Source organism: Pelophylax lessonae (genome assembly GCF_965119305.1).
Source record: "Pelophylax lessonae genome assembly, chromosome: 6".
In the NCBI taxonomy this organism is placed as follows: Eukaryota; Metazoa; Chordata; class Amphibia; order Anura; family Ranidae; genus Pelophylax; species Pelophylax lessonae.
This window is the reverse complement of record NC_138773.1, coordinates 269,766,279-269,793,968: the sequence shown is the minus strand read 5'-3', so window position 1 is coordinate 269,793,968 and position 27,690 is coordinate 269,766,279. Positions and strand designations below refer to the sequence as shown.

The following is a 27,690-nucleotide window of genomic DNA, read 5'->3' as shown; positions in this document are numbered from 1 at the left end:
AGTTCCCACGGAACGTCTGCGACTAACATGTCCAAGTCGGCCAGGCCGGCTTGAGGAGGCCAGCCTAGAATTTCTAGGACCACTGGCGCTGATTGGATCTGAACCAGGCGTCCCTAGAGCTATCTGGCCCCGACCATCCGAGAAAGTCTGGTCGTTTTCTGTTCCCACACATTTTTCTGACCCCCAGCGCCACAAAAAAGCCCCTTAGTGTTACCTGCTTAGGGATCCCTATCGATCGAGAGAGAGAGAGATAGACCCCCAGGCTCACCACTTGATGCTCAGAGTTAAACTGCAACAGCTTACAGCGCTGTCTTGACAAACAGGAAGTCTTTTGGCTGGCTGCCCAGGAAGAAAGGAGGCGGCTCCGCCCCTCTGCACGCCTTCTGGCGCCTCCCCCAAGCTCCACGAGGTGTAGGATCACCTCAAACATGGCCGCCCCCATGCTGGAGACACGAGGCTACGCCAAAATGGCGGCTCGTGCGATCCTGCAAGAAAAAATGGCGGCGGCCTGCTGAATGTCGGTGTGCTGCACACAACACTGTCTCTGCCTGGGGATATGGCGTGGTTGGCGGTATCGGCCCCTGGCGGACCGCATGGCCGTTCGGGAGGCCTGCTAATAGCTGGAGATCTGATTTGGAAGGCAGTCTACATGTCCGTGGCTTCTGACTGGTAGGTAGCTTATACTTAACCCATAAGATTCCCAGAATGCCACAGATTACCCCAAACCAAGCCTCCTGGCTTTTTGTACACAAAAAATCACACTCAAAGTAGGAGGATCTGTGACATGTTATAGGATAGAAAGGACTCTTTCTTACCATACCGAGAGGGGCCCGCGTTCACCACAAAACCCGTCAGAGGGAAAGGGGGAACATACTACTCACCATACCGGAACCAGGCGGGCACCAACTCCTGACAGTACCCCTCTCCACCGGGGCGGGAGGGCTGTCGACCGATACGAACGCCGTGACTCATGGTCTTTGGCGTTTCAGCGAGACGTTTAACTCGCGGGTTCAGTCCTTTTAATGGGACTTTGTCGCGGCCGACCCAGCGCGGAGCTATGGCCTGCACGCGCTCGTAGGCTGAACTGGGGTGACCACCGGATCTCAACATCCAGCCCGTCGCCCAGTTCAGCTTTCTTGATTGAAGATCTCACAGGAACACTGGAGAAAAAGCTGTCTAAAAAAATCCTTTAAGAAAAAATTCTTGCCAGGACCTAAGATCCCAGCAAGGTGTCTAGGTCCTTACTCCTAACTAGACAGAAAATAACTGATTTGCTGAGGCAGAGAGAGAGAGGATATACCCTCTGGGACTGCCCCTAGGGTGTGGCCAGAGCTTTTTAATTTCCTGTCTAGTCCTGCTCCTGCGGAGGTAACATAACCCGAAGGTGGTGTATCACCGAGGACTACGTCTGTCGATGAGCGCTAGAGAAACAAAAACTATGGATCCTCTAGGAACCGGGAATAAAATACATTATGGGACTCTGTGGCTGCAGAGAAATTACAGCTCTTAGAATTTGGTTCTGACATTATACAGAGAAAGAATACAATTTTGTTTCTCAGATTACTAATCTCTTGGGGCATGTAGGAAGAAATTCGGCTGGTTCAGCAGTTGTTTGATCGCCCTCTGTCAAAGGAACATGCTGGAAAATGTTTACATTTTTCTTGAACGGTAGTTGCAACCAATTAGTTTGGGGGCAATTCATCCATCCATCTTGTTTGTTGCTTGCTTATGGGGAAAAAAAAAAAAAAAAAAAAACATCTCTGCCCCCCCCCCCCCAAAAAAAAAAAAAAAAAAAAGAAAGTTAAAACAAAAAAATAAAACACAAAAAAAAAAAACACACAACTTGAAAAAGTTTGACAAGGACTACAATTCTGGTTACCGAACTGATTCATATTTCATACCTTCATCCCAGTTGATGAAATTCAAGGGTTTATTATCAGACCACTGCCATCCACTAGCACTGTCCAAGCGGTTAAGTCCAATCCATACAAAGTCAGGAGGATCCTCTTTGTCTGAAAATTAAAATGTATTTACTCAATTACTGAAAAGAATCTTTCATCAAAATAGAATTCTTTTGAAAACACCCTTTAAGTTTTTCATGAACAGGAACTTGTAGGTTTTGCAAGCAACCCCTTACTTGTCAAGTGCTTTAACCACTTTTCCTGTTACAGCAACCTAAAAAGTGCTCAGGAACAGTACAATCATTTGGACTTGGCAAGAGGGCACGAAAGCTAATATTACCAGTTGCAAGGCGTTAAATTATATAAAGACATGGGAATTATCTTCAAACTTTGGGGATTTTACAAATCAGGGTATTTCCATGATCTGGTGCACTATGAATAATATAATTAAATTACATGAATGTCAAACGCTGACTATCACACAGCGCATAGTATTACCATTCTAATAAAATATTTACAAGTTTACTTAGTAAGGCCTCTACTGAAAGGCCCTTTATACCCATTTGGAAAGCTCTGGTCCAAAGTTCAAAAAACAGATTGCTATTTTCTAGGCCCACCCAAAGTCCAATATACTAGCTGTTGGCCTTAAAAGTAGGGATGCACCGATCCGATATTAGGATCGGATATCGGCGCTGATATGGCCATAATAGCTGGATCGGGGGATTGGTAAAATTAACCAATCCATGGGCCAATCCGGTTTTGCTCTTTACATAGCTGTGAGGGAGCAGAGAACAGCTGTCAAAGAAAAAAAAAAAAAAAAAAGCCTCCTGCAAATGCCTGTCAGTCTCCCAGTTAATGCCTCGTACACACGCGACGATTGTTGGCCGTGAATTTTCGGTCAACGTCCGATCGGCCGATTGTCGGCTTGTTTGTATGATGCTTCCGACAAGCAACTGCAACTTTTCGGCCGAACAAAATCTGGTGTGCATGCTATAAAATTTTTGTTGGCCGTCAACAGAACGGCCGATTGTTCGTCAGTCAGTACAGATTTCGGAAGACAAAAATCAGATGAGCAAGACTGGGCATGCTCAGAGAAGGAAAAACACACGGAAAGTAAACCAGCACATGACATCACTTCTGAAGTTGGTTGTTGTTGGCTGAAAAAAATTGTGTGCAGTCCAGAGCACATTTCAACCAACACAACACTGGACAAAAGACGGCCGATCGGTCGGCCAACAATCGTTGCGTGTGTACGAGGCTTAAGTAAACACAATGAATACAATGTATCTTTTTGTTCCTTCTGCCAGAGGAGGGAAGTTTAACCTCTTAAATGCACAATGTTATAAGGTATCTGCCGATACCGATCCAGAAGTATTATTTTGTTATAAGCTCACAAAACAGTACTTCCGGATCGGACTCGGGATCTGCGATTTCACAAAGCAAAAGATCGGCATCGGGACCAAAAAAGACGGATCGGTGCACCCCTACTTAAAAGAAAAAAATAATACGTGATCTTACATAAATGCCAAAGCAACCATTCACCACTGCATCACAGAAATTTTTTTTTTTTTTAAAAAGTGTAAGTGAAACTACAAAAAAAATGAAAAAAGGTTTTAAATAAATTAGTGATAAATGTGTAGCTGCCACTTTAAATAATCAATTGAAATGCATATAGGAACACCTAAACCAAAATTATAAGTAAACAGCATCACTCAAACGTGTAAGCAAATACACCAGTGAGAAAAATTATTAAAGTCTTATCACTATCTCCTGTGAATAGTTGTATCTCAACATCCAAAATAAATCAAAATATAAAGTGTGTAATCACCCTGTGTGGGTTAATTAAACACACATATATAAACCACTCTCCAATGTGCAACAAAGTTCATATAGAAGCAAAAAGGTGCAGCAGACAAACTCCTTCAAACAAGATAAAATCTTCGCACCACACCGTTCGTGAGCAACTCGCCTCTCCACATTAGGTGTAAACTCACTGAAATAAATTCCTTACACTCTCATGTTCGGCAGTGAAGCGGTTTACCCACACAGGGTTAATGGATCCAACCACTAAAGGTCTAGACATGAGGAGGGATATTCCTGAAATTGGCCAAAGGTGGATTGAGGTTGAATGCCTCTCAGGGTTCATACACATTTTTACCAATAAAATTCCATGACTTTTCCATGACTTCACGTAAATATTCATGACCTAAAGTTTCATGAAATCTCTATGTATACATGTTAAATAAGAAGAAAATCCATGTCACACCCAGCATATTTTTACTAAAATAAATGACAATCTTTGTAATGTACATGGGGAAAAAGCTTTAATTTAGGCAGTCATGATGGAGGTGCTCCCGGACTGGTATGGATGGCACAGTCAGATGCACAAAATGCAGCGCTTACTCTTTAGGCCCAAGCCACAGTCATGATGGAGGTGCAGGTGGACTGGTATGGATGGCACAGATGCACAAATGTGACACTTACTCTTGTCTATACTCAGGGTCAAGTCCTGGGAAAAAAAGTGTGGGGCTGTGGACATGATACAGGAGATGGTCAAAGGCTGCGGACATGATACAGAAGATGGTGAAAAGAGAAATAGGTGCGCGAACCTTTAATGAGAAAAAGGAGTGAAAAAAAGCAGCACTGAAAAATTATAAATATGTGAGGGGTTGTAACAAATGAAAAACATCAATTACAGAGTGCGCTAAAAAATTATGGAACACAAATATTCACAAAAATGGTGATTGCTGATGTTCAGCTAAACACAAAGTCTATATTCTAAATGATGAGACTGTGCAAAAGTCTTGAAAATCCAAAGAATATAGTGAGGTTGGGGAGTGATGAAGGATAAGGGTAACCTCTTCCCAAACGGTGATCCAGACAGTGCTCAAATGTACACGTGATGCACCCAGTGTTAAGAAGGGACTCTTACCAGATGATGGAGAGATGCAAACATATAGTGTATAACCCTGGAGTCCGTTAGGTCAGCTTGTAGGAGAGAATTCACAATAGGAATAAAGCGACCATCTGCTTCCAAAGTGTAGGGATCTAGAGGCTTCCACTCAAGGGGATATCGCCACCAAGAACATGCCCAAGGAAGAGAAGGGGACTATAGTGCATTACCTCACTTTATTGAACCAATAAGAAAGAGTAACACTTACATTGTCAGGAGAAAAAACAGCATATGTAAATTTTGGATCGAGGACCTCTGCAGTAGTCCGGGATCATAGGCAACACGGCTAGCTCCCCCCGACGCGTTTCCACTAACAAGTCGGCTTCTGGGACTGGAGCTGTAGCCGTGCTGCTCGCATCTCTCATGTAAATAGTGTGGCTGATGGACACTTCCGGTGCGGCCGTGGCGAGGACCCGGAAGTGTTGTGACGCACTTCCGGTTCAAATGTTAGCCAATCACGGTATGTTGAGATGAAGACCCGGAAGTTCTAAAAAGCGCTTCCGGAGGCTTCTGCGGCCAATCACATCGGATGTCAACAAAACTCATCATCCATAACACCGGAGTATAAATAACATAACTGTTCTTATCGGTGCCAAGAATATTGGAATTGTATATGAAGGCAAGCGATTCCATCTGTCTATATAATTATCAAAAAGGAATCCATTATAAATAAAAGGCAGACAGAATTCTCTTATTAGAAGTATATGACAGATGTGTAGTCTATTCAGTTATATTAAAAAGGGTTTAAAATTAACACATAAATTCCCTAAAATACCACAGATTTGGTCTAAGGACCCGGAAGTGGTTTTAATAATTGTGGCTAAAGCATTTACTATATAAAAATATGTGAAAAATATATAAAAAATATATAAAAAAATTTTTAAAAAAATTTATTTTTAAAATTTATTTTTAAAAACATCTAGGGTCATCAAACGTTGTGTAATTTTTTTTTGGGGTGTGTGGCACCAAAAGTCTCCATCCGCCAATTTCACATTTATATAAACGTATATGGCCTAAATGCTAATAAAAACATGACATTAAAAAAACTTAATGTAAACTCTTGTTTCAAACATATAAGAGAAAAAAGAGAAAAAAAGGAAGGTAATAAAGCAGGGCGGGAAGGGAAAGGTAGACCAGAAGAAACTTAGAATGTTATTATCCTATGTGGGTGTGTGGTTATTCATTATTGATGTGGGCATTAATGTCCCATTCCACATTCATACCCCATGGCTGATAGCATTTTAGTTCATGAATCCAAAACGTCTCTCTCCTGGAAATAGATCTCTTCATGTCACTCCCCCTCCAATGTGGGGAATAGCACTCAATCACAACAGCTTTCAAATTTGAGTAGCTTCTATTGTGACACTTATCATGATGGGAAGAGAGACTATGACCAGGGAAACCTATTTGTATATTGGTGAGATGTTCACCTATTCTGATACTGGGGGTCCTGATCGTTCTCCCAACATATTGTAATCCACATCCGCACGTTAGGAGATACACCGCCCCTTTGTGAGATCGGTGTATCTCCTAACGTGCCTCACAAAGGGGCGGTGTATCTCCTAACGTGCGGATGTGGATTACAATATGTTGGGAGAACGATCAGGACCCCCAGTATCAGAATAGGTGAACATCTCACCAATATACAAATAGGTTTCCCTGGTCATAGTCTCTCTTCCCATCATGATAAGTGTCACAATAGAAGCTACTCAAATTTGAAAGCTGTTGTGATTGAGTGCTATTCCCCACATTGGAGGGGGAGTGACATGAAGAGATCTATTTCCAGGAGAGAGACGTTTTGGATTCATGAACTAAAATGCTATCAGCCATGGGGTATGAATGTGGAATGGGACATTAATGCCCACATCAATAATGAATAACCACACACCCACATAGGATAATAACATTCTAAGTTTCTTCTGGTCTACCTTTCCCTTCCCGCCCTGCTTTATTACCTTCCTTTTTTTCTCTTTTTTCTCTTATATGTTTGAAACAAGAGTTTACATTAAGTTTTTTTAATGTCATGTTTTTATTAGCATTTAGGCCATATACGTTTATATAAATGTGAAATTGGCGGATGGAGACTTTTGGTGCCACACACCCCAAAAAAAAATTACACAACGTTTGATGACCCTAGATGTTTTTAAAAATAAATTTTAAAAATAAATTTTTTTAAAAATTTTTTTATATATTTTTTATATATTTTTCACATATTTTTATATAGTAAATGCTTTAGCCACAATTATTAAAACCACTTCCGGGTCCTTAGACCAAATCTGTGGTATTTTAGGGAATTTATGTGTTAATTTTAAACCCTTTTTAATATAACTGAATAGACTACACATCTGTCATATACTTCTAATAAGAGAATTCTGTCTGCCTTTTATTTATAATGGATTCCTTTTTGATAATTATATAGACAGATGGAATCGCTTGCCTTCATATACAATTCCAATATTCTTGGCACCGATAAGAACAGTTATGTTATTTATACTCCGGTGTTATGGATGATGAGTTTTGTTGACATCCGATGTGATTGGCCGCAGAAGCCTCCGGAAGCGCTTTTTAGAACTTCCGGGTCTTCATCTCAACATACCGTGATTGGCTAACATTTGAACCGGAAGTGCGTCACAACACTTCCGGGTCCTCGCCACGGCCGCACCGGAAGTGTCCATCAGCCACACTATTTACATGAGAGATGCGAGCAGCACGGCTACAGCTCCAGTCCCAGAAGCCGACTTGTTAGTGGAAACGCGTCGGGGGGAGCTAGCCGTGTTGCCTATGATCCCGGACTACTGCAGAGGTCCTCGATCCAAAATTTACATATGCTGTTTTTTCTCCTGACAATGTAAGTGTTACTCTTTCTTATTGGTTCAATAAAGTGAGGTAATGCACTATAGTCCCCTTCTCTTCCTTGGGCATGTTCTTGGTGGCGATATCCCCTTGAGTGGAAGCCTCTAGATCCCTACACTTTGGAAGCAGATGGTCGCTTTATTCCTATTGTGAATTCTCTCCTACAAGCTGACCTAACGGACTCCAGGGTTATACACTATATGTTTGCATCTCTCCATCATCTGGTAAGAGTCCCTTCTTAACACTGGGTGCATCACGTGTACATTTGAGCACTGTCTGGATCACCGTTTGGGAAGAGGTTACCCTTATCCTTCATCACTCCCCAACCTCACTATATTCTTTGGATTTTCAAGACTTTTGCACAGTCTCATCATTTAGAATATAGACTTTGTGTTTAGCTGAACATCAGCAATCACCATTTTTGTGAATATTTGTGTTCCATAATTTTTTAGCGCACTCTGTAATTGATGTTTTTCATTTGTTACAACCCCTCACATGATACAGAAGATGGTCAGAGAGTGCGGACAGGATACAAGAGATGGTCAGAGAGTGCGGACATGATACAAAAGATGGTCAGAGAGTGCGGACATGATACAAGAGATGGTCAGAGAGTGCAGACATGATACAAGAGATGGTCAGAGACTGCAGACATGATACAAGAGATGGTCAGAGACTGCGGACATGATACAAGAGATGGTCAGAGACTGCGGACATGATACAAGAGATGGTCAGAGACTGCGGACATGATACAAGAGATGGTCAGAGACTGCGGACATGATACAAGAGATGGTCAGAGACTGCGGACATGATACAAGAGATGGTCAGAGACTGCGGACATGATACAAGAGATGGTCAGAGACTGCGGACATGATACAAGAGATGGTCAGAGACTGCGGACATGATACAAGAGATGGTCAGAGACTGCGGACATGATACAAGAGATGGTCAGAGACTGCGGACATGATACAAGAGATGGTCAGAGACTGCGGACATGATACAAGAGATGGTCAGAGACTGCGGACATGATACAAGAGATGGTCAGAGACTGCGGACATGATACAAGAGATGGTCAGAGACTGCGGACATGATACAAGAGATGGTCAGAGACTGCGGACATGATACAAGAGATGGTCAGAGACTGCGGACATGATTCAAGAGATGGTCAGAGACTGCGGACATGATACAAGAGATGGTCAGAGACTGCGGACATGATACAAGAGATGGTCAGAGACTGCGGACATGATGCAACAGATGGTCAAGAACTGCGGACATGATAGAAGAGCACTAGGGAGGCCGGAGAGCACAGGGGAAGCAGAGAGCACTGGAGGAGCTGAATGGCACGGAGGGGGGGGGATGGAGAGAATTAAGGGGGGGTTTGGAAAGCATTGCAGGGGGGTTGGAAGGCGCAGGGGTTGGAAGCAGGGAAAACCAGGGGGATGGAGAGCACAGGGGGAGGGGGGGAACTGGAGAGCACTGTCTGCGGGGGAACTGAGGGGGCTAAAGAGCACTGTGGGGGCGTTAATAGCACCGGGGGGGGGGGTTATTAGCACTGAAGGGAGGCTAAAGAGCACTGAGGGGGGCCAGCAAAGGAAGTTGTATAGGAGGGGGATGGGGCAGCTGCATATAGATGAATTGAACTTTCCATATTCCTAGTGCAGCTTCTGAGATGAGGAGTAACAAGCATTCAGCGACATGAGGCATGAGGAATAAATATGGAAAGTTCAATTCATCTATGCAGCTGTCCCATCCCATCCAGCACACAAAACGAGACTCCTCAGGCACTGACCTTTTTCCTGCAGCTGCCTTCTAGGAAGTTCTTCACACTGAGATGCGGACACTGGCCTGACACCCATCAGTGCAGCGATGCGGGCAGCCTGGCGGACACCTGCCTGACATCCTCCCAGTGCGGCGATGCGGGCGGCCCTTCAGACACCCCCCAGTGCGGAGATCCGGGCGGCCCGGCTGACATCCCCACCCAGTGCGTCGATCCCAGTGGCCCGGCTGACACCCCCACCCAGTGCGGCGATCCCAGTGGCCCGTCTGACATCCCCAGTGCGCGCGCCTCCCCCCTCCCCCGCCTGCTGGTACGCCCCTGGGAGCGGGACAGTAAGTGCACTTCTCACTCTATAGGAATCACATGGAATTTTAACTCTTTCAGACATTTACTGGGAGTGTACCTCAATCATGTACTCAATCTTGCAATTATAAGAGAGACATGATTTATGCTGTAGTTTCCTCCTTAGTATCTTACCACTGCTTTGATGCACAATTTGGGGACCTTCTCTGAATACCCAGTAGCATGAGTATTAAAGTCACAAGGCTCCAAAAAGTTATCATCCACTCTACATTCCCACGTGCTAGTTGCTACACACTAAACTAGGTAAAACGTCATTGATTGTAAAGATTGGTTTTAAAAAAACGAAACAAAATCAAACCATGTTACCTGCTTTGTGCATAGGATTTGCACAGAGATGCCTGGATCCTCCTTTTCTGGTGGGGTGCACCAGGGTCGCTCCAGGCTCCTCCTTTTCATCGGGTGCCCCCACAGAGAGCTGCTTTCCATGGGGGCACCAGTGCGGCCGCGCTCACGAGTCCCACTGCTGTGTCCATTGATACAGACAGCAGGACTCTGCCCCGCCCCCAGCTCCCGTGTCACTGGATTGGATTGACAGAAGCGGGAGCCAATGGCTCCTGCTGCTATCAATCTATCCAACGAGGACCCGATACAGCGGCTGAGGCCGCTGGGCTCGTGCTCGTCGCTGGAATGATTGGGTTTAGGTAAGAAAAGGGGGAGGCTCTGGGGGCAGCTGAAGTAGAAAAGGTTTTTCACCTTAATGCATAGAATGCAATAAAGTGAAAAACCATAAGACTTTACAACTCCTTTAACCACTTAAGCCCCGGAAGATTTTACCCCCTTCCTGACCAGGGGGTTTTTTGCGATTTTTTACTGTGTGACTTTAACGGACAATTGCGCGGTCGTGTGACGCTGTACCTAAACAAATTTCACGTCCTTTTTTTCCCACAAACAGAGCTTTCTTTTGGTGGTATTTGATCACCTGTGCGATTTTTTGATCATGCGCTATAAACAAAAAAATTCCACCCAAAAAAAAAAAAATGTAAAAATCAAAATTTAACATTTTAGGCCAATTTGTTTTCTGCTACATATGTTTGGTAAAAAAAAAAACGCAAAAAGCGTATTTTGATTGGTTTGTGCAAAAGTTATTGCGTTTACCAACTAAGGGAAAGATTTTTGTCATTTTTATTGTTTTTTTTTTTTTTTAATGAGTAATGGCAGCGATATGCCATTTTTTTTTGCGGGACTGCGACATTGCGGCGGACAGATCGGACCCTTGACTGACATTTTTGACACTTTTGGGGGTACCAGTGACATTACTACAGTAATCAGTGCTATACATATGCACTGTTACTGTAAAAAGGACACTGGGAGGGAAGGGGTTAACTTTATTGGAGAGGGAGGGGTTAAGTGTGTCCCTAGGGGCGTGTTTCTTACTGTCATTGGATGTGGCTGTTTGTGTAACAGCACAGATAGCAGGACCGAGTGATCTGTGATTTTACACAGGGGAGAGTGACAGGCGGCTTTGTTTACATTAGCCGCCCGCCTGCCTTTCTCCCTCTCTACCCGACGATCGCGAGTGACCGGCGGACATCGGGTCCGCCGGTCACACGCACCGGCATCTTCGGGTACGAGCGGCGGCGGGAGCGCACCTCCGGCGGCGCGCGCTCGCCCCCTATTTGCTCCCAGGCTAGTGACGTACCGGTACGTCACTTTGCCTGGAAGGCAAGTGGTTAAGACTACATTTCAGACCATACTTCCACTGATCAGCCATAACGTTATGACCACTGACAGGTAAAGTCAATAACTTTGATTATCCTATTGTGACGACACCTGTAAGTGGGTGGGATATATTAGGTAGCAAGTGAACATTGTATCGTAAAGTTGATGTGTTGAAAACAGATAAAAAACTGGCAAGCATAAGGATTTGAGCAACTTAACAAGAGCCAACTTGTAATGGCTAGACAAGTGGGTCACATCAGCTCTTGTGGGATGTTTCTGGTCTGCAGTGATCAGGACCTACCACAATTGGTCCTGACAAACCAGAAACAGGGTCATGGCTGGCTAAAGCTCAATAACGCACAGGGGAGTAGGGATGCACCGATATATCGACCGAAAAGAAGGTTATCAGCGTTTTGCCAATAGAAAAAAAAGGTGCAGATAATGGCCGTCGAATATTATCGACTAAAAATAGGAAAAGATCCCAATAATGTCCGTTAATAAATTCATAATCATTTAAAATTCATGATCCTAGTTAAAAGGTTGAATACAAAATATATATACATTTTTTTTTTAAACTCCATTTCGGTATTGGTCTAAGTCCATCCTGAATTTTTGGTCTCGGTCCACAATTTTCATTTCAGTACACCACTACTGGGGAGCGAAGGCTGGTCCGTTTAGTCTGATCCAAAAGAAGAACTACTGTAGCTCATATTGCTGAATAAGAGAATACAGGTTGAACACAATGAGTTTGAAGTGTTGACTTGGCTTCCAAATTCTCTAGATCTCAATCCAATCAATCATCTGTGGGATGTGCTGGAAAAACTATTTGGATCCATGGAGGTACCACATTGCAACTTACAGAACTTAAATGATCAGCTACTGATGGCTTAGTGGCAGATACCACAACATACCTTCAGAGGTTGAGTGGCGCTCATGCCTTGACTGGTTATGGTGCATGATCATAATGTGTTGACTGATCGGTGTGTGTCCACACAAGATTGTGGGAGGATATAAACTCCCCTCACATGTTGCCTTCACCAGTGGCTATTTAGATGAATTCAACTGTAAATTATGCACCAAACATACTCTCCTGTTTAACTGCACAAAATGGGACAAAATGGTCACCCCCCCCCCCCCCCCCAACTGCATATGATGTGATAAACACAGACAGATTTTAAAGCACCACATTGGGGTTGTCCAATAATCTCAGACTTCTGGTAGTTAGTGGTTACAATGCTTACCACCTCTCTCTTCCATGTACACCTGACATTTGGTTATTTTGGTATACCAGACAAAGAATACTGACCACGCTACACTAGAATATTTTTGCAAGAAAGGTTATTTCTAGCTCCTGAAACCATAGCTATCAAATGGAGGAGCCCATCCTCTCCTGCTGTAGCTTAGTGGGAATTCATTGCTTTGTCAGGTTATCCCTTATGAAAAAAAAGAGATGTATGGGAATAGAAACTGTTCCCTAAAATTTCATAAAATGTGGGACCTGTGGTGTAAACCTGCTCACAAGTTTGGGTGATCTCTCTCATTATCTGTAAACCTCTTGGCAGCGTTTTAAAATGAATGAAACGTATATATGTACAGTATTGCACAAAAATTAGTACGCTCTTCACCTTTTTGTAAGTATTTTATTATATCTTTTCATGCAACAACACTGAAGAAATGACACTTTGCTACAATGTAATAGTGAGTGTACAGCTTGTATAACAGTGTAAAATTGCTGTCCCCCTCAAAATAACTCAACACACAGCCATTAATGTCTAAACCGCTGGCGAGAAAAGTGAGTACACCCCTAAGTGAAAATGTCCAAATTGGGCCCAATTCGCCTTTTTCCCTCCCCGGTGTCATGGGACTCAGTGTTACAAGGTCTCAGGTGTGTATGGGGATCAGGTGTGTTAAATTTGGTGTTATCGCTCCCACTCTCTCATACTGGTCACTGGAAGTTCAACATGGCATCTCATGGCAAAGAACGCTCTGAAAAAAAGAATTGTTGCTCTACATAAATATGCCTAGGCTATAAGGAGATTGTCAAGACCCAGAAACTGAGCTGCAGCACAGTGGCCAAGACCATACAGAAGTTTAACAGGACAGATTCCACTCAAACAGGCCTCGTCATAGTAGACCAAAGAAGTTGAGTGCACGTTCTCAGCATCATATCCAGAGGTTATCTTTGGGGAGGGCTGCAGAGGTTGAAGAGGTGGGGGTGGGGGGGTCAGCCTGTCAGTGCTCAGACTGTACACAGCACACTGCATCAAATTGGTCTGCATGGTCGTCTCTTCTGCAGGAAGACTCTTCTAAAGATGATGCAAAGAAAGCCCGCAAACAGTTTGCTGAAGACAAGCAGACAAAGAACATGGATTACTGGAACCATAGCCCATGGTCTGATGAGACCAAGATAAATGTATTTGGTTCAGATGGTGTCAAGCATGTGTGGCGGCAACCAGGTAAGTACAAAGACAAGTGTGTCTTGCTTACAGTCAATCATGGTGGTGGGAGTGTCATGGCGTGGGGCGGCATGAGTGCTGCCTGCACTGGGGAGCTACATTTAATTGAGGGGGGAATCCCAGGTCCTGCCAGTATCCAGCGACTTCACACAGCCATTGAAGAGGAGAGGACCAACATTCCACAGGCCAAAAACAACCTGATCAACTCTATGCGAAGGAGATGTTGCACTGAGTCAGGCAAATGGTGGTCACACCAGATACTGACTGGTTTTTAAGACCCCCCCCCCCCATACAGTAAATCTGCTGAGTGGCCTTTTATTGTGGCCAGCCTAAGGCACACCTGTGCAATAATCATGCTGTCTAATCAGCATCTTGATATGCCACACCTCTGAGGTGGATGGATTATCTCGGCAAAGGAGAAATGCTCACTAACACGGGTTTAGACAGATGGGTGAATATTTGTGAGAAATAGGCCTTTTGTGTAAATACAAAAAGTCTTAGAACTTTGGGTTAAGCTCATGAAAAATGGGGACAAAAATGAAAAAGTGTTGCGTTTATAATTTTGTTCAGTGTAGATATTACTGCAAACTACATACACAATGTGTAAACTTCCCGCACCCAGACCATCCAAGACTAGAATGGTTGAGGTTAACTGCGCAGTGTGCAGGAGACAACAGACATTGCATTGTGCCTTCCTTGAATGTACTCCCTCTGAAGTACTGGAGACTAGGAGGGACAGGATACCCAGGAAATATACGACATATGAGAACCATGTGAGGATCCTGCACTCAAAACAAAAATCCACAGCTTACAGAAAATGAAACAAAAAAATAAAAAAGATGGGGGGCTTTAACAAGTTAGCCACGTTCTGCATGTTAGACAAATATGTTAGAGGTTACTTGCATCTATTAGGATTTACGTTACTTGTTTTTTTCATGACCAAAGTGTGTAAATTGTGGCAAGCCCTGCCCCCTCCAAAAGACAGGAAAATGCCTCTGTGGCCTTGGGTAGATAACCGTTACAAGTTTTTTTTTTTTTTTGTCTATTCCTGGAGCACTGGTTTCGCGATAACTGGCCACATGCATCTCATTTTCCATATAACAAACGTGAGTCATTCAAAAGTCCCCAGCACATGACATACATACAAAATTAGAATAGAAAAAAAAAAAAAGAAGGAGCTGTACCATTTACTCAACAAGACAATTTCAATGATGCAAGTCACACATAGATTTTCATTTGGTGTACTTTTAAAAATAAAATAATATAGGCAACGTGTGAGTGCTGAAGTACGGACTATTGGTTGATTGAAATCAATGACACTGCATGTCACATTAAGGCCTCATACACTTTGGACACTTTTTCTGCTGCTCCTCGGGGCATTTGGCATTTTTTTCTACCTCTAATTGCCCCTGCATGTTAGCCCATGTATCCCTGCACACATAGGAGTCTAAGAGCCCTTTCACACTGAGGCGCTTCCAAACTGCCAGTAAAACACTGAGCGCTTTCGAAGAGCTTTTCATGCGCTTGCCATTCATTTCAGAGGAGAGGGGTATTTTTTAGAAGCTTTTTTAGCACTTCAAACATGTTCCAAAGATGCCCCACCAGCGCACCGCCCCAATGTGAAAGCATTCATTGATTTTAGAGGGAATAGGTTTTCTTGAGCTTTTCAGGCACCTTAGTGTGAAAGGGGTCTAAAAAGGAGTTTAGAGGCAGAAAAAAAAACAAAAAAAAAAAATAAAAACACCACAGCATTAGAGCTGCACGATTCTGGCCAAAATGAGAATCACGTTTTTTTTGCTTGGAATAAAGATCACGATTCTCTGTGTAACATCTTTTACATTATAAAAAAAATTGTGATATCTTTACGGTTTTGTTTTATTTTTTTATTCATTAAAGTGTATTAATTGCGTTTGAAAGACTGCTGCGCAAATACAGTGTGACATAAAAATTTACAACAATCACCATTTTATTCTGCAGGGTCTCTGCTAAAAAAAAAAATATATAAATGTTTGGGGGTTCTAACTACTTTTCTAGGAAAAATAAACTGATTTAACTTGCAAGCAACAAGTGTAGGAAAAAGGTTTAGTCTTTAAGAGGTTAAACTTCCTTCCTCCAAGATACAATGTAATCATTTGTGTTTACAGTTCAGTGGGAGACTAATGCTGATAGGCTTTTGCGGGAGGCTCTTTTTTTTTTTTTTTTTTTTTTGACAGCTGCTCCCTCATAGCTATGTAAAGAATCGAGCAAGTGTCATGTTAAGATCGTCAGGGGGAGTGAATCTCGATTCGGTTACGATTAATCGTGCAGCTCTACACAGCATGTATGCCCAGAAGCGGCAGTTTTGGCACAAGATTTGGCAGAAAAAAAAACACTTGACACTTGTAAATTTATTTAAAGTGTTTATGCGCATTTAGCGCTCGAGCATAAATTAATCTCAATGGCCAGAATAAATAACTATTCTGGCCAACAAAATGAATTAACGCCCAAGCGCTTAATGCGCCTGAACACATTACAGGAGTTTACAGCTGTCAAGTATTTTTTATTTTTTTTTGCCAAAACTTTGCTGCCAGGAGGAAAGTTGTCTAGGAGAGTTGCAAAACGTCCAGTGTGCATGAGACCTATATGCAAAATGTGTATAAGGCCATATATGGATGAGAATGTGGCCGGTTCTGCAGGGACTGGACAAATTTCCATTCATCTATGACCATTCCCTCTACACAGAGAGAGAACTTGATCTCATGATCAGCTTCTCTCAAACCGGATTATTAGAAAATTCAGCTGCAGCACTGATCACTGCATTCTGATAGTGGAGGAGTCCTGCTGTCAAAATATGAGAATTCCCTCATCCACCTCAATTTTGTGGATGGGGAAATCTATTCTTTTCTGTGATCAGCTAGCTAGCTGATCAAAAAAGCACATATTTCAATGGCCAGCTTTGTTCCAGAACAAAGCTAAAGTGCAGTAATCCATAACAACCATTAAAAATACATTTCATAGATATCAGATCATACAAAAGATTCTGACTGGTTGCTCTATGTACTGGGCTTTGACCCCCTCTTCCCAAGACCAGGGCATAATTCCTACCCACTCACACAATTAAAATGTTCACAAACCCTGTTGCTGGGGTAAAATTTTGCCTCCTCTCACACTGTTGAAAGGGCACTATTCCTCCCTCTCTAATGCAAACAATGCAGCGTTATTGCTACCACAGACACCACCATGGGGGCATTTCTTCCTCCTCCTATGGACCCTAGGCACTACTTTTTTACTCCCACTGACCACTAAGCCATCGTTCTATCCTACTTACCATTGACTCTGGGGTATTTTCTACACCCATTACCATAATCTGGCCCCCTTAAAGTCTGAGGGTCAGTGAACTGTTTTTTTGTTTAGAAAGTTTGGGCATCCCCTCTTAAATGGAGGACAATGAAAAACAGTGGGACAAAATCTCCTCTAACGTTTATTAGAATATTGTTGGTATGATGAAAAACAATATACAGTGCCTTGCAAAAGTATTCACCCCCATTGACTTTTTACCTATTTTGTTACATTACAGCCTTACGTTTAATGTTTTGTTAATCTGAATTTTATATGATGGATCAGAACACAATAGTCTAGGTTAGTGAAGTAAACGGAATAACCTATACACATAAAACTATTTTTTGGCATGTGCGTATGTATTCGTATGCATATGTATTCACCCCCTTTGTTATGAAGCCTTTAAAAAGCTCTGGTGCAACCAATTACCTTCAGAAGTCACATAATTTGTGAAATGATGTACACCTGTGCGCAATCTAAGTGTCACATGATCTGTCATTACATATACACACTTTCTTTGAAAGGCCCCAGAGGCTGCAACACCTAAGCAAGAGGCACCACTAACCAAACACTGCCATGAAGACCAAGGAACTCTCCAAACAAGTAAGGGACAATGTTGTTGAGAAGTACAAGTCAGGGTTAGGTTATACAAAATATCCAAAGCTTTGATGATCCCCAGGAGCACCATCAAATCCAAATGGAAAGAACATGGCACAACCGCAAACCTGCCAAGAGATGGCTTCCCAACAACGGACTGGGCAAGGAGGGCATTAATCAGAGACCTAAGGTAACCTTGGAGGAGCTGCAGAGTTCCACAGCAGAGACTGGAGTATCTGTACATACAGTAGGACGACAATAAGCCGTACGCTCCATAGAGTTGGACTTTATGGCAGAGTGGCCAGAAGAAAGCCATTACTTTCAGCAAAAAACAGAATGGCACGTTTTGAGTTTGCGAAAAGGCATGTGGGAGACTCCCAAAATGTATGGAGGAAGGTGCTCTGGTCTGATGAGACGAAAATTGAACTTTTCGGCCATCAAAGAAAATGCTGTCTGGCGCAAACCCAACACATCCAATCACAAAAATAACACCATCCTCACAGTGAAACATGGTGGTGGCAATATCATGCTGTGGGGATGTTTTTCAGCAGCCGGGACTGGGAAACTGGCCAGAGTTGATGGAAAGATGGATGGTGCTAAATACAGTGATATTCTTGAGCAAAACCTGTACCACTCTGTACGCGATTTGAGGCTAGGACAGATGTTCACCTTCCAGCAGGACAATGACCCCAAACACACTGCTAAAGCAACACTTGAGTGGTTTAAGGGGAAACATGTAAATGTGTTGGAATGGCCTAGTCAAAGCCCAGACCTCAATCCAATAGAAAATCTGTGGTCAGACTTAAAGATTGCTGTTCACAAGCGCAAACTATCCAACTTGAAGGAGCTGGAGCAGTTTTGCAAGGAGGAATGGGCAAAAATCCCAGTGGTAAGAAGTGGCAAGCTCATAGAGACTTACCCAAAGAGACTTGGAGCTAGGATTGCCGCAAAAGGTAGCTCTAACAAAGTATTGACTTTTGGGGGGTGAATAGTTATGAACATTGACTTTTTCTGTTATTTTGTCCTATTTGTTTGCTTCACAATAGGAAAAAAAAAAAAAAACACATCTTCAAAGTTGTGGGCATGTTCTGTAAATTAAATGATGCAAATCCTCAAACAATCCATGTTAATTCCAGGCTGTGAGGAAACAAACACAAAAAATGCCAAGGGGGGTGAATACTTTTGCAAGGCACTATATTTATTTTTTTATATATTATATATATTTACAAACATGCATACATATATATATATATACACATACACATATACATATACACACACACACGCACTACGCTGTCCTATTTTACCATCTAGGCAAAATATTCAAGTATCTTGGAGACAGCTTGATTGTATAAAGCAGGGGTGTCCAACCCTCTGGGCCACACATAAAACACACTAACAATAAGGATAGCTGATGAGTAGAAAAAGTCGAGCAGATCACAAGTTAACGCTGACTGATATAGATAGATAATGTTCCGAGTAATAAAAGATTTTCTACTCCTTTTTTACTCAATGGACACAATGCTCTTTAAATCATAACTACTGGGTTATATCGCCTCCTCCGGAAGTAGGACTAGGCAGAACATAGAAACACTTGGCTACGCCCATGGGCCGTCATCAGCTGGTATATAACCCCAGCGCTGCTATAGCCATTCAGGTTTAATAGCAAGCAGTATTAGAAGAAATCAAAAAAAACTCCTTAGAGGGGTGGGTGCTGTGTCCATCAATTAAATTGATTTTAATGTGAGTAAAAAATCCCATTTTCTCTTTCGGTCATCAACAGCACAGCGCTCCTTAAATCATAACTACTTGGACGTTCAAAAGCTGTGCCAAAAAGAAAATGAGAGATGGGCAAAATAACCCAAGGCTAAAAACGAGCAATAACTGGGTGACAGGGGTTCAACCAGGATACAGGAGCCCCATCTGAAAAAAAACTTTTCAAGAAAAAAACACCTCTCAAGAGGGAACAGCCCCCCTAAACAGGAGCCTGCAAACCCTTGCGGCCAAAAGCAGCATCAGCGGATGCCAAATCATCAACTTTATAGAATTTGGTGAAAAGTATTCCCCGACGACCAAATGGCCACCTTGCAAACCTGAGATATTGGCGCTTGATGACGTAAGGCCCAAGATGAACTAAGCGCCCGAGTAGAATGCACCGTGACAGGGAAAGGAGGAACCTGACCTTTAATAGACTAGGCCTGAGCCAGTGTCTGTTTGATCCATCTAGAGATGGTAGCTGAAGAATGCGGCCAGCCCTTTTCTTGTTTCAAATGCAAGTCAGAGACCACTTAGGGCAGGGATGATGGAAATAGGGAGTATGACAGGATAGTGCCGCCAACTCATATCCTGCAGGCTGAGGTAATAGCCACCAAGAATACTACCTTCTGGGGCAAATTAGGCAAGGGAATCTCCCGAATAGTCTCAAATGGAGGTTTCTGGAGAACAGAGAGCGCCAAGTTTGAATCCAATGGCGGCAAAAAAGACCATCCATGTGGAGCCACGTCAAACCCCCTGAATGAATGTACGAACTAAAAAGTGCCTGGCTTTGGGTGGCTGAAAGAAGATTGCCAAGGCAAACACCTGGCCCTTGATGGTACTTAATGTCAACTTCTGCTCGCCCCATTGAAGAAAGGCTAAGATCCAAGGCACAGAAAAGAAGCGAGGATGAGCGCCAATCAACTCACACCAAGGAATGTACGCTTTCCATGTACGGTGGTATATCTTCCTGGAAGTGGACTTCCTCGCCTTCACCATAGTAGGGATCACTGATCCGGACAAACCTCTATGCCTCAGTATCTGGCTTTCAATAGCTAAGCTATTATAGCCAGCGACTGTAAAGCAGGATGGTAGATCAGCCCATTGGCTAACTGGTCCTCTCTGAGAGGTAGCCTCCTAGGGACGTTTACAGCCACTAGAATGATTGGAAGAACCTCGATCTTGAATCCTCGCAGGAACCGTGGCTTGAGCCGAGGATGATACTGGCCTTACAGTGCCCCTAGGGTGTCTAAGGTGTCTGCCAGAGGGACCCGTGACCTCGCCATGAACCTTGGTATCCTCCTGTAGAGCCGAACCTGCTGAAGGAGCTGCATGCAGGACTGTGCACACAGAACTGTCTTGAAGGTGGATACCACCAGACCCAGAGCCTGTATGCAAGTCGGGAGAGAGAACTGTGTGTGACAGCAACCGGTGAATCACAGCCTGTGGTATCCGGAGTTTGTCCAGAGAAAGGACTACCCTGGTCAGAATTAAAACCAGACCTAGGTAATTAAAATGACCTGGACAGGTATGGGGGGGACCTTAGGTAGTTCCGACGTCACCTGAACCTTTGCAGGAATTATATTCGCACAAAGAGACCCGAAATGGATAAACTTTGCCCTCATTTTTTGGTACCCCCAAAAGGATTATTTTGTGGATACCCTTGATGCTCACGAAGGAAGATGACCCCCCCCCCCCATCTCCGTTATGGGTGAGGGCAGACCTTCATGCTGAAGGGGTCTTGACTGCGGGTCCAGAGAAGCCAGCTCTAGGCTTTTCAGACCAAGGTTGCTTGGAACCTCCCAGGGAAGACTTGAAAGATCTATTTCCCTTGTCTACAACCCCAAGAGCACAAAATAATTTTACATGGACTGAGAACTGAGAAGGAGGGCCCATGTTTGGGACAGTGCTCCTTCCCTTTCCTAGGCAGTGGCAGGAAGGTACTCTTCCCCCCCCCCCCCTGTGAGACCCTTAATGAGGTCATCCAAAGTAGCCCCAAACAGACGATCGCCTTGAAAAGGGCAGATCAAGGAGAGGTTTCTTAGAGGCTTGGTCTACAGACCAATTCTTAAGCCACAGCACGCGCCTAATCACCACCGCTGAAACAGAAAGCTTGGACAGCACCGGAGCTGTATCCAAAGATGCATCACAAATAAACTGCAGGCCGCCCACCCCCACCTTGATCAACTGGTCTGCTAAATCAACATAAGCAGTTGGAACCTGCTCACTCTCCAGGCCCTGGCGCAAAAGCTTGGGTCTGAGACACCAGGGCTGAGGCCTAGACTGGTTGCAAAGCGGAACCAGCCATAGTAATCATGCTGTGCGCCACAGCCTCAGCTTTACGGTCAGCCAGGTCTTTAACTGACAGGGATTCCTCTACTGGGATCATGGTTGCCTTTTTCAACCTGAAAACAGGAGGCTCCACCACTGGTGGGCTAGACTACTTTTTTAAAAGGGATTCCTCAAAGAGGTAATGAGAAACGTTTGGGGACCACAAAGGAAAGGGTTACAATAGTTGCTCCCATTTCTTATAGCTAAACCTGCCAAAATAAGGACGATAAGGAAACACCTTAGCTGTGCGAGTGGACTTGTGTGTACCTAAAGACACAGCCACGTTCTCCATTTTTAAAGTCTCACGCACTGCAGTAATAAGTGCTTTGTCAGTCAACCCTGGAAGAATCATCCTATTAGATGGATTGGGGGGGGGGGGGGGGGTGTGGTATCAAGTCCCCCTGGACAGGCCACGTCCATGGCGGCACCAGGCTTAGAATCCGATGAGACAGACTTAACAGGAGAAGGCGGGGGATGCTTCCTCCTTGGTCTCTGCCCACACACCACTTCCACCCCGGGATACCAAGGACTGTAGGACCGCCATCAGTGCAACCATGGGGAGCTGGGGTTCCGAGGGAACTGCCACCTCCATGAGGGGGTGAGTGGGGGAGATGTGACTCTGAGGCTTCATCAGGATAAGGGAGACCCTGCAGCACAAAAGGTTTTTAGGCACTACTTAAAGAGCCCCCTATTGCTCAGGGTACCTATTAGAGAGGATGTAGTAGCAATTCTCAATGAATTCTCAAGGCGCTCAAATATTTTGGTTCTAATTCTGCTCTTTGTGTGCTTTTTTTTCACATTCTTACAGGAAAGTGTTTGATACACCATATCCAATCATGTGCTACAGTAAGAACACAATACAGAATAATATGCATGTGCATAAGGGGCAAACCATACACTGATCAAATATATGGGACTAGGTGTGAGCAAAACACAGCATTTTTACTTTAAACAGAAAGAGAGAAGAGATCGGCGATATTAAGAGCAAGTGGAAACTGGGAAGAAACTAAGGAAAGGCAGGCGAAGGGAAAAAAAAAAAAAGGGGGGGGTGTAAAATGTGTAGGGCGAGAAGGGAGGGTAGTTGCTATCCTGACATATGCAGAGCCAAATGTTGAGCTAGGAGCCGTTGCTCCCCAGAACCATTATTCCATTAGGGTATTCCATTATGGTCTTGCACTCATCTGAATACACAAACATGTTCCAATGGAGCCATGTTTTGGAGTACCATTCTCATCTACCCTGAGCAGTTAGCATTAGGGTCTCCATCTTGTTGATGTCTTCCACCTTATGGAGCCAAAATGAGATAGAAGGTGGGTTCGGGTCTCTCAAACCTAAGGCATTACAGGCTTGGGAAGCATTAAAGGTGACGTAGGAACCGGATAGTCTGTAAATGGTTGGAAGATTCTGCTCACCTCCTACCACAAATGTTCCATTCGCGGAAATGACCAGAAAATATGGAGGAACATGGCCAGGGGAGGACTGGGAAGGGGGGCTGGGTGGCAATTGCCCCCTGGGCCACTCTGATACTGGGTAAAAAGGCCACACTCAGGGCTGGACAAATGTAGGGGCCAGACACTGTATATAGCTGCTGGTCGCTGCTACACAATGTAATATTTGCAGAGCTGCAGCGGCACGGTATGAGTGTGTAGAGTACGCTCCTGTACCCGGCTGGCACAATACTAACATGGTCACTTCCCTGTCAGGCAGAGTGATCTCCATCCGACAGGAGCTTCCTAGGCCCCACCTGGCGTGATGTCATGTATTTTTGTTAAACCTTCTTTTTTGCTATTAACATTAAATTAGGTTACCACATTGCATTATGTTTGTCTTGATTCATAACATCAATATCTGTTATGAAACCAGGTGGGCATGGATGGTGAGCTGATTTGATGGTTCAATGGGCCACTTGACTGGGCTTGCCCCCCAGGCCTAAGGCTGCCAGCACTCCCCTGCCCATGGCACTTCCAGAAACAATCAGAAGCTTCAGGGGAATATCAGCACACAACCGAAGGAATGTGATACCATCTAGAGAGCAACTTGAACTTGCTTTCTTGAATGTGGGTGCATATGGATGACTTCAGGGCAAAGTGGACGAGCCTGCTGCACTGATCTGTCGAGAAGGTCCTATCAAGCACTGCTTCCAATTTACAGATACAAGATAGTGTGAAGTTGTCTGGTGAAACCACCAAAAGGGAGTATATTTTGCAGAGGGAGTGGGGTAGGGCTCAACTGTCCACACAACATGTCCTAAATGTCAGTGGGCGCTGGAACTGCACCGGGGAGCCTAACGCACAAAAAAAAAAAAAAATCATGGAATTGCAGTGCTTTCCAGAAATCCAGGGCAAAGGGCCTAGTCGGGTGCATTAGGGTCGAGATCGAAGGTCAGGCACCTGTGGTAAGAAAGTTAGAGTCCTGAAAGCAAGCAGAGTAAAACCTATGAAACGCCATATCTTTCAAACCCGGAGGAAAGTTTGGATTTCCCAGAATGGGAAACAAGGGGAATGGCCCGAAGACACGGCAGGGTTGCGGCACAATGCAAAACAGATACGAAGTGCCCTTCATGTGCTTGATCCTTGAAAATAGTTGCTCACAAATACAGGTGCGGCTAAAAACTGATGACATGAATAAGGCACGATTATTAAGGATGGGAAATTTTTCTTTGGGAAGATAAAACTTAAAAAAAAGTCCTGAAAAAAGGACACTGTCAAATTCTAAAAAAAAAGTAAAAAACCTCAAAACATTTTAAACTAATTTTACAATTTTGTGTTGGGCCACATTCATAGCCATCTTGAGCACCCCCGATATAAAAAATCCCCTTTGGGTGACATACAGCATACACAACCCTCAAAAGAGACAATAATAAAGTCAGAAATATTCCAGTCAGTTGAAAAATACTTGTGACTGATGAGCAAGTGTTTCATATCTCCACAGGAAACTGAAGGCTCTCTTTGCACATGTTTGAGTTTAGCCATCACTACCCATGAATGATTCAGTGATTTTAGTGTTCCTCCAAATGATGTTCGAATGTCCAAAGACACTATAGATTAGGGGTGTTACACACTTGATCTCTGGTTTAGAATACTCTGTCTTTTTGTTGTCAGTGTGACAGCCATAAGAAAATATTTAACAAACTGCACTGAGCATTTAGCCTCAAGTCACAAAGGTCTATTGTAACCTCTTCCCTACGCAGAAAATGAAAGTCACTACAGCATATGATCCTACAGTCTGATTGTTGAAAAACAGGCTACAAGTAGAGCTGAATACTGGATGCAGACATCTCCACCAGGTCCTCAATGATCCCAAAATGCGACAGTTACTAAAACCAGGGTATTAAATGGACAAATTCAGTAACAAGCCGTAATAAGACCTTTCTGGTTAGGCTTTTCTTGGATTATGAAACAGTTTATTAACCAAGATGATTATGTAGATTATAAGCTCTAATGAGCAGGGCCTTCTCACTCCTCTTGTATTGAATTGCATTGTAACTACTGTCTGCCTTCATGTTGTAAAGTGCTGCGCTATATACTGTAAATCCTGTATAATAAAAAAGCATGCAAGTCAACAAGTAGAAATGCACAGGTTCAGTGGCAGCAACACAGTTACACCACACACAAACCTATAAATATACCGAAAATAGGTTTAAACATTGTCCATACATTTTTACTAAAAATTACTAAATTTTGTAGTCCTGATTTTTATTGAAGAGCTCCAAGCCCCCCCCCCCCCCCCCCAAATACCGTAGCTGCTGACTTTTAATATAAGGACTCTTACCTGTCCAGGGACCCACGATGCCCTCACCAGACTCTTCAATTGGCGGCTTCACAGCCGGTTTCCTACAGTGCATGCACAAGCTGCTCCGTGCTTTGTGAATTGTCCTGTAGTATTCTGGGACCTGTGATGTGTCCCAGAGCACTACGGGGGGGGGGGGGGGGGGTGAACCTTTGGCTCCGATCGCTGTAGCTCATCTGATCGGAAGTGGGAGCGGGTACCTGGTAAAACCAGGTCCGGATGCAAACAAGCAAAACGTCCCCTTTTGTGTAAAGTTCCGCTTTAAATTGGTTTACCCTTTTAGTGTATCTGTGATACACACACACGCTATATACAGTATCTCACAAAAGTGAGTACACCCCTCACCACTTTGCAAATATATTATATATCTTTTCATGCGACAACACTGAAGAAATGACACTTAGTACAGCTTGTGTAACAGTGTAAATTTGCTGTCCCCTCAAAATAACTCAAAACACAGCCATTAATGTCTAAACCGCTGGCAACAAAAGTGAGTACACCCCTAAGTTAAAATGTCCAAAATTGGGCCCAAAGTGTCAATACTTTGTGTGCCCACCATTTTTTTTCCAGCACTGCCTTAACCCTGTTAGGCATGGAGTTCACCAGAGCTTTACTGGTTGCCACTGGAGTCCTCTTCCACTCATCCATGACAACTTCACAGAGCTGGTGGATGTTGTTAGAGACCTTGCACTCCTCCACCTTCCGTTTGAGGATGGTCCACAAATGCTTAATAGGGTTTAGGTCTGGAGACATGCTTGGCCAGTCCATCACCTTTACCCTCAGCTTCTTTAGCAAGGCAGTGGTTGTCTTGGAGGTTTGTTTGGAGTCATTAGGTTGGAATACTTCACAGCGGCCCAGTTTTCGAAGGGAGGGGATCATGCTCTACTTCAGTATGTCACAGTACATGTTGGCATTCATGGTTCCCTCAATGAATTTTAGCTCCCCAGTGTTGGCGGCACTCATGCAGCCCCAGACAATGACACTCCCACCACTATGCTTGACTGAAGACAAAACACACTTGTCTTTGTACTCCTCACCTGGTTGCCGCCACACACGCTTGACACCATCTGAACCAAGTATATCTTGGTCTCATCAGACCACAGGACATGGTTCCAGTAATCCATGCCCTTAGTCTGCTTGTGTTCAGCAAACTGTTTGCGAGCTTTCTTCATCATCATCTTTAGAAGAGGCTTCCTTCTGGGACGACAGTCATGCAGACCAATTTTATGCAGTGTGCGGCGTAACCTCTGGATATAACGCTGTGCACGTGCAGTCAACTTCTTTGGTCGACAATAGTGAGGCCTGTTCTGAGTGGAACCTGTCCTGTTAAACCGCTGTATGGTCTTGGCCACCGTGCTGCAGCTCCGTTTCAGGGTCTTGGCAATCTTCTTATAGCCTAGGCCATCTTTATGTAGAGCAACAATTATTTTTTTCAGATCCTCCGAGATCTTTGCCATGAGGTGCCACGTTGAACTTCCAGTGACCAGTAAGAGAGTGAGAGCGATAACACCAAACTTAACACACCTGCTCCCCATTCACACCTGAGACCTTGTAACACTAACAAGTCACATGTCACCAGGGAGAGAAATGGCTAATTGGGCCCAATTTTGACATTTTCACTTAGGGGTGTACTCGCTTTTGTTGCATCTCACTTTTGTGAGATACTGTGTGTGTGTATATTATATATATATATATATATATATATATATATATATATATATATATATATATATATATATATATATATATACACACATACACACACACATACAATGTCTGTTCTTTTGCCCATCCTAATCTAATCTTTTCCTTTTATTGGCCAGTCTCAGATATGGTTTTTTCTTTGCCACTCTGCCTAGAAGGCCAGCATCCCGGAGTCGTCTCTTCGCATAGACGTGGAGACTGGCATTTTGCGGGTACCATTTAATGACCTGTGAGGTG

General features: G+C 43.8%; 1 protein-coding gene across 1 annotated transcript in view; it reads right to left on the bottom strand.

The window, feature by feature from the left end:
• LY75 (lymphocyte antigen 75) overlaps positions 1–27,690 on the bottom strand; it is a 237,303-nt gene that overhangs the window by 121,722 nt on the left and 87,891 nt on the right. Inside the window, exon 5 of the mRNA XM_082260091.1 lies at positions 1,902–2,012. Within this exon, the coding sequence (XP_082116217.1) occupies positions 1,902–2,012 (111 nt within the window). The remainder of the gene's footprint in view (positions 1–1,901; positions 2,013–27,690) is intronic.